Source organism: Plectropomus leopardus, chromosome 1, assembly GCF_026936395.1.
Source record: "Plectropomus leopardus strain MGB_pleo_1.0 chromosome 1, ASM2693639v1, whole genome shotgun sequence".
Lineage (NCBI taxonomy): Eukaryota > Metazoa > Chordata > Actinopteri > Perciformes > Serranidae > Plectropomus > Plectropomus leopardus.
The window spans coordinates 42,612,790-42,626,703 of NC_142176.1; the positions used below are offsets into that span (position 1 = coordinate 42,612,790).

Genomic DNA, 13,914 nt, shown 5'->3' on the forward strand with positions numbered 1-13,914 from the left:
TAAAGGTGTTTGACAGTTAGCCTTTTGCTTTAAAGGTCATGCCCAGCAGCAGTCATCCTACTGTTGAGGGATTTGATGTTGTAACAGCACAACTGCCCCTGTGGTACAGAATCTCCAGCTTAGCAGAAATTAAAAATCAGTATCTGCTGGAATAAAATGCAACACTTGCTGGCCTTGATGTGAGCTGCATGATCTATTTTCTCCAGCTTTGCTTGTGCCTATGTAGAGCAGTCAGTGTATTGGTAGACAGCTTTTCCTCAGTGTTTACAAGAGAGTGAATTATTGCCCTGTGTTAAAAAGCTCAGCCAAGTCCTCCCCACTCACTCTCTTTCACTCTTGCTCTCCACACTTGTGTTTTGTATGCGGGCTTGGCTGGCTGCCAATCACCGAGCCTCGTCTTCCTCCACAGTGCAGACACACACATTCGCCAGGCTCCATGTTGAGCGTACTATAACAGCTTGTACTGTAGAGGTGAATAAGGCCCACGCCCTCTCATCATTGTTGACACCACAAACAAGTTGGCTGACAAACGTCCTGGCGGAGCAACTAGACATCAGTGTTCTCAGAGTGGGTGTTTTTCTCAGAGAGCCATGTGGCACAAAGCAATGAATGCAGACTCCCATGTTTATTTCAGGCAGCACTGCTTTGTTCCACACTGTGTTCCTCAATAATAGATTGAGCTTCATGTCATGTAAACTTCAGTTAGAGTATTTCAAAATGTGACAACCCTCTCACTTTATTAAATAATAAATTATCTGTGATGAAGACACCATTATTATTATTATTATTATTATTATTATAATTATTATTATTATTGAGAATGAATAATGATCTTCATGGAGAGTTGATACTTTTTCTTGACAGTCACAGCTATAGACTGCGGGACAGCTAGTCCTGTTCATATGGCCAATAGACAATTTTTTACGGAAACTTTGATTGTAATGGGGATAGTAGACCTGATCCCTATAAGCCTCACTGACTATGCAATTCTGTCTGCCACTGAGCAATAGTGTCACTCAGTTGAGCTAATCAAATCAATTATTTACCCTACCTAGGCAGTTTGCTAGAGAGAACAACAATGTGAGAGAGATGACAGCATAAAAGCAACAGACCTGCTGCTTTCTCTCTACAGACTGTCTAAGCCCAGTAAAAACTGCGATTTTTGTGGCTCTGAAATGGTGGTCATGTGTCACACAGTGAGAGAGGTTCAAGGATGGCCGTTTGCTTGGTCTTGCCCCCAGTGACAGCCTGGGATGCACTAAACTTATAAGACTCTCACAGTCTGCAGGAAGCTTTACTAAAGTAGCACTACACACCTTGACCATGTTTGGATTGACTTACAGCAGAGAGTGAGCTTTCTCCGCCATGAACATGAGAAAAACCGAGCATAGATCCAGGCGCACCATTGATCCCCTCCTCATGTGAATGACAGTGACACTAACTCCATTTTTCAAGATTCATTATTCAAGATTCAAGATTCAAACTCCTGGCAGGGCAGTCACCGGTCCATTCCTCTGTCTAGAACAGGAAGTAGAAAAAAGTATAAAAACAAAATGCAGACAAAAGGGGCCTCTGACAGCTTTTAGCAAATTTGGGGGGGCATGTTTGTTTATTCAGGAGATTCTGTCTGTTTTTTTTGTTTGTTTGTTTTTTGATTGTTTGTATGGTTTTTACTAAAATATAGGTGTTAAGTTGACTGTGCTAGGACAAATTTTATTCATGGTAAACATAACTATTTCTTTGCCATACAAGTAAAATGTGTTTTGGATCCTACTTTGAAAATTGACTGCAAGTGTTGAAATATTAGAGAAATGTAAGTTGTTGATTTAATTTGATAGACGTAGGGGATGCAATTCAGAGATCATGGGATTTGACCTTTGCTACAGGGAAATGTCAGTACCCCTGCTGTAAAGTGATAAACCACAGCAGTGTTTTTTTTTGTTTGTTTTTTTTAATAGCACAGCATTTATTTCAATTCAGTCTCCTCCTGTGACTGTGCTCCTCCACCAGTCCATACACGGAACACTGTGTATGTGATTGGCATCAGCTCTGTCAAGTCTCTGCAGTCCAAGCCCAGCCTCCTGCTCCAACCTGCAACAGATTGTTGTCGCAGTGTGTAACAGGGATAAACTTCCCTCTCAGCAGTCAATTTTGGCCCACTTCACTGACACAGGCAGAGATATACAGGTTTATCCTTTAGTGTTGGCTTACACTGGTTGTTTTTTAGTAGTGCACTGTAGTATTACATATTACAAATATTCCTGTAAACCCTCCTTAAGTGTAAATGAAATGTAAAATGGGATATGGTAGGATGATTTGTGTGATTTAGACTTTATGATTCATGGTTGATTTACAGACTGCGTAAAAGAGAAGAATGGATGAAGGTTGAAATTAATGTTACACAGAAGTAGGAGGATCCAGCTTGTGTTAATGGAGGTGTAACTTGAGATGCAGACACTATCTCCTGAAATCACCTCAAATCACAACAGAGAGCCCTCAGAGACGGGACAAGAGTTCCCCATTTTTCAGCAACTTTCTAGAAACCATTCTAAAACATTTAAAGTGAAGGGTCACATAGAAAAACAATCCAGGATTTCTCTTTAGGAATTGGACAGTGTTATACTATATCATAGTCGCACCATTATTCTACTTACAAAATAAGATGTGCTCACATTCTCATGCAAGTTTTGCATACAGAGTATGTTTATATTCACTTTTTGAGGTATGATACAGCAGCTGTGTAATTCCCAGATGTCGGGTCAATAAATAGCTAAATATCAGTTGCACATACTGTGGGAGTTGCCATTAGGCTTGGGGGAAAAACTGATACAGCGCAGAATCATGACATTTGCGTGGTAGTATTGTATCAATACACTGACCCCGAGTATCAGTTTATTTGTTTTATAAATTATTGATATTGCAAATATAAATTACACTTTTGTAGCCTACTAGAATGATAACATTGATTGGTTATCACATCCATCAGATTGATCTGGGATCTGACATCAGCTTGTCAGAATCAGTGACACCCCTTGGGATCTGAGAGGGTCATTGATTCTGAAAAGCTGATATTGATTTGTTAAAAAGGAAAAGTACCACTTTGTTAATCCTTTTTAAATAAAGTGGTATTTTTCCTTTTTAACCTATTAACATCAGCTTGTCAGAATCAACACCCTCTCAGATCCTAAATCAATCAGCACAGGTGCCTCACAGGGTTGTGTATGCTCTCCAGTTCTTTTCACATTATACACAAATGACTGTATAAGCAGCCACCCCGAGAACTTTGTTTTTAAATTTTCTGCCAACACTGCTTTCCTCAGCTAGCTGCACAAAGATAGAAGTCCATCAGCATATCTATCTGAAATTGAAAACTTTGTGCAATGATGTGACACCAACCATCTCATTTTAAATCTAAACAAAACTAAGGAGATGATCATGGATCCTAGATAAGTGGGGGGCCATACTCCTTGATCCGATACAGGCTGTCAGCATGGTATGGCAACCTTACTGTACAGCTTAAAAGTAAGCTTGCTCGTCTTGTGCATACAGCCATAAAGGTGATGGGTAAGATTGAATACCAGCCCCTCCAGTCCATATATACAAGGAGTCTGTTGTCAGGCCCATTATCTGTGCAGCAATGAGTCCAAGACAAATTTCCCCTGTAAGGACAATAAAGTGTATCGTGCTGCAATAGCAATGATTATAGTGAGATGAACAGACCAGAAGCTCTACCATATTAAATAATAACAGATATTGAAGTTTTCTTTTGGGGACAGAATTTTATATATATATATATATATATATGTGTGTGTGTGTGTGTGTGTGTGTGTGTGTGTGTGTGTGTGTATATATTCATCATATTGCAAAACATTTAGAATCACAATCAATCACAATCACATTGTATTCTGGCTTAGATATTGTGATTATATCATATCCTGGGGCCTCTGATTGATCCAACCTATGGTTATCATGTAAAAGTTTATTCAATTTTTGCAATATTCTTTCAAGTTTTATTGTTTTTTACAAGTATAGTTGACAGACAGCACAACAACACTTATGCAACCCATTAAGCTCTTTCAAAAAGCCAGCATGCAAATTAACAAGACACAAACAAACAAACAAAAAACAGAACAAGCAGACAAAAAAAAGCAAAAATAGCAAGAACAGTGTCTACTAAAAACAAACAAACCAACAACAAACAAATAGATAGTTACAAATTTGAATTAAAACTTAAGATATTTAACTTCTTGGAATTAAAATTTCATCTAATATCAGGTACATGTTTCCATTGCAATTTAAACATTTCTCAGATTTGATCAAGATTAATCTAATTTCAACAGAAATATTTTCCTTGGCCTATAAACTGGACATGTGGGCAAAATCAATGAACAGCGCATAAACTTGCTTTTGTGAAATCGGTGTTGTGTTTTTACTTTTGGACTGCTGATGAAATTTGCAGCTTAAATAAAGACACACTGTAACACTGTTGGAGTAGAAATGGGAAATCAGAGTCTGGACTTAAGTCTTACTAGTTTAGGGAGGCTCTTTATCCAGTGGCCTGTTGGGAAATGCTTTAAGGAAATTATCTTTTGTTAAACTTCTTTACAACAGGCTTTACAAGAGAAAAACATGTTCCTTTTGCCCAAAGTCCACATCAGTGGCCCAGCTTAATAACCATCGATGGAAATAGTCTTTGGGCTCTTGTGTTGCTGCAGTGAGAGACAGATTCTCTGCATGTCTGTCTCAGGGGAGAATGGGGCGGTAAGTGTTTACAACGCCAACTACATCTGCACTGCATTACCGCAGCACAGCTCTGGAGGAGAGCCACAGAGCTCGTTAACTGTTTCAGTGCTTTAATTACCACAACAGCCATCACTAATCTGCTGTCCACCCAGCCTCTCGAGCTCTGATGATTTGCATAATGCAAACATCTGACAACGATGGCACCAAGAGAGTTGTGCACTAAGCATGTGCATTTTGAAAGGCACCAATTGCATATATATTTTTACTGCTGTGTGTTTGTATTAAGATGAGTCATGCCAAAATTCCCAGCCTCTGATAGACCAGAACACAAAGGGAGTGAGCCAGTGCTCGGGGATTGGCAGGCATGACAGAAATGCAGGGGAACAGAGCTGTTCACATAGCCTTTAACCGATCCACGACTGACCAGCAGATTTTATCATCTGGCTGGTTTTTGCAAGGACTTTTTTTTTTTATTTCAGGAAAAGAATAAGTGATTTCCCAACTTTGTCCATCTGTAGTGTGTCAAGCCATGACCATCTGTCCTCTACAGTTTACTCAAAGTACAGTGCTTGTTTAGAAATGTGGTGCATCAAAGAATATTAGTGTACGCTGGGAAGAGAATTTCTTCTTGGGGATTGGTTCCTCAGGCATCAGACCTGAGTACAGCCCTGTATGTGTCCCTTCGGAGACCATCTGTCCAAGGGTCAGAGCTTCAATCCAGTCCCACGCTCTCCTCCCCTTTCATTCACCCATCTTTGGCCTGCTATTCCCGTACCAGCCTCTCTCGGGATGAAATCACAGACCGCGCTCCCTGGAGATGGCTGTGTAGAAAGGCCCTCCAGAAGAGAGATCTTTCGTGTCCTCTTTGGGAGATGTGGTGTGTTGATTCTTCGGGGGCTTTTATCCTCCTGATTGCTGCCCTCCTGTAGAGAGACAATGTGACTACTTGTAGACATCAGTCACGTGACAAACTTTGTACACGACCATTTTTTCACAGTATAAGCCTGGTTTACCCAGTAGTATGATCATTAGTCTGTCTGTTTGTGTTTCATTGTATCCTTTCACCATTTGGGCTAATTTGTAGCTGAGTGTTGCTCCTAAAATCCATTTCCCACTGCACAAAAATCCCCGCTAACACACGCTAACATCTGGCTTTTTAATATAATGCGAAAGGCTACAATTGGCATTCACAACTGGGTGCAATGACTCTGCAGTAGTCACAGACATTTATCCCCCCCAGCTCTGATTGGCAGAGATGGAAACACAAAATCTGTGTGAACATGCTCATTTTAACAAATTACCATTCATTTCCACCATAGACTGTATATAAAGATGGACAACATGACAAACTTCCCCAAAGTGTAGCTTTTCAATCGGGATCCCCCCGTGGTGTCTGTCTGCAGTGTAGGTCATAAAGCCTGCCCGTCCACGTTAGCGAATGACACATAGGCCAAACTAAAAACTCAAAGTAAATTCCAAATGAATTTTTCCCAAAGATGGTTTCTGTCACTGAAGGTAGTTCCCATCACCCTGATGTTTGTTCAAGTGATCGTTTTTTATGATCAAGTTTTGATGAGGTATTAAATTATACAAAAAGGAAATTTCCCACCATGATTGACAGGTGTTCTTTTTGTTTATTTATTTATTTAAATAGTTTCTTTGGTAGGGACAGTGCACATTAACATACTTCAGCCTGTTACAAAAAAGCTGTAGTAAGTGATGTTTCACATACAGAGATTACAGCTATAGCTACTCTCCAGCTCCTGTTTCTAGTCAGGCTTTTAGTGAAGAAAAGGAGAAAAAAGGAAGATATCAAAGTTACATGCATTAATGTGCATATGTTACGTACGATAACATTAATACATACACAAAGAAGAGGAAAAGGTAAACATTTACTTCAAGATTACATAGAATAACAACACAAAACAGACACAAATATTAAGGTTACATGCACTTACAACACTCAACTATAAGACATTCTAAAATAGTTAAAAATGCTCACATCTATGATTTTGCACTTTGGTTAAAAATCTTAGTATGTTGAGTTGATTTCATTTTGGTTGGTGGTGTGTTCCACATTTTAGAGCCTTTTATGGAAAAACTGACTGCCCTTAGGAAGTCTTACAAAAGTTCACAAATGCTTGCTGTGCCCCTGGTGCTCCTACCACTGTTTTACCTGTTGATAAATTTACATAAATTATTTGGTGCTAAGTTCTGAAGGTAATCAAAAACAGTTTAAGGAATGAGAATTTTAGAAAATAATCAAAACTGACTAAATTGTACTGCTTCAGCATTTGACAGTGATGTTATCTCGTGGGTTTTTATCCATTATTTTAAGGCTTGGCTGTACAAAGATGCAGCAGGCTTATGTGTATTCAGAGGTGCTTCACACTCTAGCACAATAAGAAATATATATATAAAAAACATGACCTGCATGTAAAGTTGTGCTGCTTTGATTGGTATGTAATGTCTAATTCATTTGAAGCAATTTAAATAGCTTTTAGTGTCTTAGTAATCTTTATGATATTCGTCAAATTGCAGTTTGGAATCTAGCACTACACCTAAAGATTTAGATTCCTTTACCATCTCACTTTCTTCTTTCTTTCTCCCTGTACCGTTATGCTATGTTTCTATGATTGATTCTACGGTGACTGTCTTTTGTTTTTGTTTTTTTTTAATTTATTAAAAAACACATAGAGACTGTCTATTTCCTGTTCAAGGTGAGCTTATTTTGATAACGCTGCTTACATACCACGTTCATATATGATGATAGTATCTCAGTTGCCTCATTTGGTGTCTTTGCTGAATACAACTAGCACTAATGCAACTAAATCCATTTGAATAAAGTTGTGAACCAAATGTATTTTTCGACGACTAGTTATGCCAGTTTTAAAGAAAAAAATCAAATATCGATTTGTCTGAGGAAGAGTCAATATCCCTTTTTGCCGAATGAGTCACTGCTCCTGCTCCGTGGTTTAAGGCTTTGACAGTGAGCCATCACATCAAGCGTTACATGTTGTTACTGTCTCCGGGCTGCCCATTTCCATAGACTTTCAGCACTTCTCTCTCCCCAGTGGGTCCCCTGCAGTTGCAGGTGTATAGACCAGGCTGGGAGCCTTCACTCTGCTTTCAGTTTATTCGCTCTTGCCATTTTCCTCAAATGTATATCAGTATTGATCTGGATCTGAATATTTTCCAGGGTCTTCCTTTCTTCCACACGTGCCATCACAGGCTCATCATGCCTTTCACAAAGATATTTTCTTTTCTTCACAAACTCAAAGGCAGGAGCCAGGGGTCTTTACTTTCATCCAGTAAATCTGTCATCTTTTTCCTCTGTCTCTCTGAAGGGAACAGCAGCCATGGACCGAGGAAAAACGGCCTGGGTTTAGATTAATATCACAACTCAACAGGTGACCCTTGACCCCCCCTACCCCCCATCTCTCTCTCCTTCCCTCTGTCTATCTTTACAGCTTTATCCCTTGCTCACACAGAGGCCAAATATTCTGTTCTTTGTCTTTTTGCAATCTCTTCGCTACACTGTGTCCTGGTTTCTATCCTTTGTAAATCTGCAGCTGATTTGTAACATCTCAATAATCCCCTCCTTTCTTCCTTTGAAGCACTGCAATAGAAGGGCACAGATCTCAGCTAAGCACTCATGGATGATTTATTAATCTTTTTTTCTGTTTTCCACTCATCTTTCCAGATGGTTCATTTCTGAAACATTAATCAATAGTTGCTCTCTTACTAACCCAGACTTTCAGCATTTGTTTGTCCTTCCCCATGTGTTGTCTTTGTAAAGAACTGTTTTTGAAACTGATTGAGTTGAAGTTTTCTGATTTTGTCCACTTTGAGTTGAGCACTGAGAGCTCATTGGCAGTGCAACAGGATCACTGCAGAGAGGAGCTCTGAGCCCCAAACTTATCTGTTCAAAATTGCCATTAACAGAGTTTATATGGTCATAAACTACCTGGAAAACATATGTAATTTGCAAATAGCAATTTTCAGGCCTGAAAAGTTTTGGAAAATGAAATAAACCATGAAAGCTTTGGAAAAGTCATGGAATTTTGCTTCGCAGGTCTGTGTAATAACATATGATATGTTCAAGGACTGTCAGAAATGTGAAAATCCAATGGTAATTTCTATTTTTACATTTATTTTTTTTGGCTGTGGTAAATGGTGTCAATTTTGGTCATTTAAAGAAAACAGACATGTTTTCTTTAAAAATCACCAGAATTTTTTGAAGAAAACATAAAAATTGCTCAAATCTTTTCTGTCTAAATTGACCAAAACCGTAAAATGGAAAACATAAACATATATTTAAAAAAATGTATTATATAGTTATGAAAAAGAACTGACAAGGTGTATCAGTGGTAGTTTCAGAGAATGTATGGTCTTTAAAGTTTGCCTCAAAGTCATGGAAATGTATTGGTGAACATTTCCATGTATGGGTATGAACCCTGCATAAACATTGTCATTGATTGAAAAGTTTAAAATTGCAACTGTACTTATTGTAAGTGTGTCACTAAGGGTACTTTGTTGTTTCTTTTGTAAACATTCACATAAAATTTTAGGAAATGTGCATATTTGCTGTCTTAAAAGTAGTCAGATGAGAAAAACATTCAAATTTTTACCTGTCTGGTTTCAATACAGCGTTAGCCCTGTGAAATGTTCGTCTTGCGTAAAAACTCTGCTGGCAGGCATTAGTGCATCCAAGAGTCAGCTGGGGTTTTTGGGCTTATGAGCACATGTGTATGAAGTCAGAGGCTTCAATCTGTCAGGACAGCAGAAGTCTCATGCAGCATGTGGTCATGGTGCCCAGCTGTAAGGAAATTGCTTTGTTAGATATATTTTGATAGATTTTAAAGTGAGTAATTTTAAATGTCCTGATTCCAGTGACAATATGATACACGAGTTTCAGCACAGACACTGACACTTTTTTTTAAAGCCTATCTTCTCAACTTTAAATATAGTCAAAACTCAAACAGCTGTTTGATTAAAAAGAAAACAAACTGACACAAACAGACTGTTGGGCTGTTTTTCAAAGTAGCATTTGCTGATTAAGTTATGTTGGATATGTCGGAGTTATTCAGGTTTTAATAGCATTATTTGGACATATAGCACATTCAGAATGTGTGTTTTAACTGGGGTTGTTAACTGGGCAGTTTGCAACGCACATCCTGTCGTCTGTTTACAGTCAGCTCTGTGCGTTGTCCTGGATGCATTGCGCACAAACCAACTTGCCAACAGTTTTTAAGGCTGTGAAGTAGAGATGCATGTAAAATAAAATCCCACATTTCTAAATGGAGGGAGAAATACAGCTGATTTAAAACTTGGAAATCAACAGGTTTTTGAATATGTGCCAATATCGCGCCACCGACCTTTTCAAGAAGGTGAAAGAGAGAGTCCAAGTCCGCCACCTTTAGGAAACTGGAAAATCCTATTTTGATGCAAAGAAGCTAAAATGACAAGCTTCTCCAGCTGTTCTACTTTTCCGTATTTTGATGTTATAAACAACGTGTACTTTAATCATTGTATGCATGGCTGCATGTTAACAGGAGTATTAGTGGAACATTCATTTTCAACATGTAAACAGCTCAGTAGGATTATTGTCTTTTTCGGGATAATGGTAAAAACCTAATTATTTTGTGCATGTTAATGAACTCACTAAAACAACAAGATTCCAAGTAAAAGCTGCCAGAAATGGCTTTCCTTCACCTTAATAAAGGAAATGTTTTTTTGAAGTAAAGTTTTACAAATATTGCATTGAGTCAGGTTCCCTGTATCAATATAATAGGGACTAATAAACAGCAGTGTTTTTTTTTTTATATGGGCGTTAGGGTGAAAATGATTTCATGACAGAGCCAAACTGTTTTCCTCTCAGACTTATGGCCAGTTGGTCCGGTGAGGACTTGAGTGAGTAAGGTCAGTGTGAGGTTGCAGATGAATGCAGTTTGTGTGGAGGCAGAGCAGGAGGCAGAGTGACTCACTGACGTTATGGCCCTGAGAAATCCTCTGCCTCTGTCCAAGGTGCTGGAACACTTTGCATCATTTTCCTCTTCTTCCTCCTCTTCGTTCCTCACAGAACCAACTCAGACTCTGCTCTCCATACAAGCGCCATGAACCCAAACCCCCAGGACCCCTTTGGCATGAACCAGCAGATGGGCAGAGGTCCCCCCCAGCGCAACGGTGAGAGTAACACACACACACACACACACACACAAACACACAAAACCAGGACACAAGATACTCACCTTTAAAGGGAGCATTTTCTTTATTTGTGTGTAGGGCTGGAGCGACGTGTCGATGTAATCGACGTAATTAACATAATCAATTCCGTACATACGTCGATTCACGTGCATCGACACCTCCCACCGTTTCACACAACGCACGCCATGAGCGCGTGAGCAGCACCAATTGTGTTGTTTTTGTTTCAGTGCTCATGTTATCATGTTAGAGAGCGTGCACACTGCTCGCCTGAGCAGCACTTGTCAGGTGCGTCTCAGCTGCGTGTCAGCTGCAGCACATCTAGAGAAACGGTTGCTCGCCGTTTTTTTATGCGACGCTCGCATTTGTCAGCAGGAATAGTCTGCTGAAAAACTGATGATTATGTTGACTGTATACCACTTTATACTGCAGTTTTAAGTCTCTCTCTGTCACAGAGATGCGGAAATACAAAGATGTTAGTTTTACCTCAACTTCCTTGCTTCCCTTTCAAAACAAAAGCTATCTGACTGTGTCTCTGAGGACTGAATGTCATCAGTTGCTAATACAATGCAACTGCACAATGCAAATGCAATGTGGTTGTCAGCTGTGCAGGAGCTTGTATAACTTCATAAATGAGAGGAATATGTGCTTCTAAATATGAAAATACAGCACTCATATCAGCAGGCAGCGATATGCCTTTAAAGCCCAGTTAAGGCTGGTCTATTTTGATGCAGAAAGAATGGACTAGTTATAATTAATTATGTTACAGGAAAGTTATAGTGTTATTTAAATTACTGTAACAAAGAGTACCTTTATTATTACTCCTTCTAAAAGTGACTTGAATTTTACATTGTTTTATTTATTTTGCTGTTGTATTGCTAAATGTGGATTACACCACATTCCTTTTACTTGAGTGGAGAAAGCTCTTGCATTAATTTTATTTTGGAGAGACTTTATATCAGACTGTAAAACACAGATTACCAGTTAAGACTGGGCTATTTTTTGGAGGGAATAATGCCCTGCAGCATTTTAAAATGTTATTTTCAGTATATTTGTTGTTATATTAATTCATTAATAAAAAAAATAATTGTTAGATCAATAAAAAAATAAACGATAGATCAATCAATTAATCGAAAAAATAATCGATAGATTTATCGATAAAAAAATAATTATGTGCAGCCCCATTTGTGTGTCTGCTCATATGTGTTAATATTGTTGTCATCTGTGTTTTGTTTTAATGAGTCTTTCACAACGTGATTGTTTAACCCTTTAAAGTTCATACTTAAAAGAGCCTTTTAAAATAAAATGTTGCTTTTTTTTTTTTTTTTTTTAAAAAGCAACATTTTAGACTGTAGAATATATTAACAACATGCATAAATTTATGAAGTAAAACATTTTTTTAAGTAAAATGCATTGTAATAAAACATAAAATTTAGTGTAATATGATAGAAATATTAAAATAAAAAATAACTTTATATAATAAACATCAGAAAATAAATAAACAAAAATAAAGAGATAAATAAAAATGAATCCACCAAAAAAAATCTATATAAACTATATGGTAAAAAAATGTCACTGTTATATAATAAAAATCTGAAAATAAAAGCATTTTAGTAAAATGAATATGAAAAATAAACAAATTCAAATTACAAATCTAGTTACAAAATCTGTTTAAAATGTATGGTAGAAAAAAAAAGTCGATTTAATATAATCACAATAGAATTGAACAATGTACAATCAGAATACCAAAGTGCACTGTAAATTAAAAAAAAATAAATAAAAAAATCTGTATAAAATGAAATTTGGTTTTGCCAAGCTGCCGAGTGATTTGATTACAAAAATGTCAACTGTGTGGTTACAATGTCTGTTAAAGGGTTAATGACAGTGTGAACTGCACAAAGCACACTGAATCTGATCATTTTAAATCAGATTTGGGCCACTTTCATATGTGGTTCGAAATCAGATACAGATCTAATTTTTTGAATTACAACCTCAGTCTGAACAGTCATACGACCAGTATCGTAATTCAGTGTGACTTTTACATCACTCTTGATCGACATCCTTCTGTAAAATGAAGAAAACTCCGTCCCACTGTCTTTATCCATTTTTTGTGATGGGTTGCCTAATCAATCTGAAATTGCACGTAAGGCCTTTTTCTCATTCACCCTCGGTCCGTGCCTTTTTTTGACATAAAAATACTTCAGCAACTTCTTTTTCTCTCCGCTCCTTTCCTACTCATCATCTGCTTTCACATTCGCCTGTTTCCACTGCAAAATTACTTCAAAATGAAACCGTAAACGGTCACATCACTTGCCTCCATGTTTTTCAAGGGCTTCTTCTCCTTGTTTACTTCCATATAAACAGCTATATTTGACATCCTGTTGTTCTTCTAGGCATGTGGGCCACATCAGGGCCTTGACCAGTTCACACAAGGGTTCCATATTGGCCACATGTCAACTGATAATATGAACAGCTACATTAAAAATTTAGATCTAGAAAAATGTCTGAGTCGAGCACTAAGGCTTGCAGTGTGAACGTAGTGTTGAAGTTAGTACCAGTTTATGTGAGGCTGTACCTTAGCTTCATCATGTGGACATCACTTGACCCCTTTTATCTTTTTTAAAACTTCATCTGGTTTATTTTTATGTTCTTTCATTTTACTCGCTGCTATAGCTGCACATTTTGAAACTTCTTTTGTGGAACTTAAGCTCATTGTATACCAAATAAATATTAGTTTCCAACTGGTCTCAATTATTCAAGTCACTGTCATTGGCAGTCACTTCATCATGACCAAACCTCCATCTTAACAAGCTGACAGAAGCCTGAAAAAAAACAGAAAAAACAAACAACAGAATTGAAAAATTAAATTCCCACTTTACTTAAAATGTGTTTTGTCTGTTGTTACTTCACTTTGATGTTTTTTGCCTCAGTGTGCAGATTTTGACACTAGAAGGCTCCATGACATCT

At 37.8% G+C, this 13,914-nt stretch overlaps 1 protein-coding gene across 2 annotated transcripts in view; it reads left to right on the plus strand.

The window, feature by feature from the left end:
* crtc3 (CREB regulated transcription coactivator 3) overlaps nucleotides 1-13,914 on the plus strand; it is a 61,454-nt gene that overhangs the window by 27,545 nt on the left and 19,995 nt on the right. Inside the window, exons 6-7 of one of the 2 annotated variants that reach the window (XM_088081450.1) lie at nucleotides 8,091-8,153; nucleotides 10,826-10,929. In XM_088081450.1, coding sequence (XP_087937576.1) covers nucleotides 8,091-8,153; nucleotides 10,826-10,929 — 167 coding nt within the window. The remainder of the gene's footprint in view (nucleotides 1-8,090; nucleotides 8,154-10,825; nucleotides 10,930-13,914) is intronic. The other variant, XM_042485145.2, reaches the window with a different exon arrangement.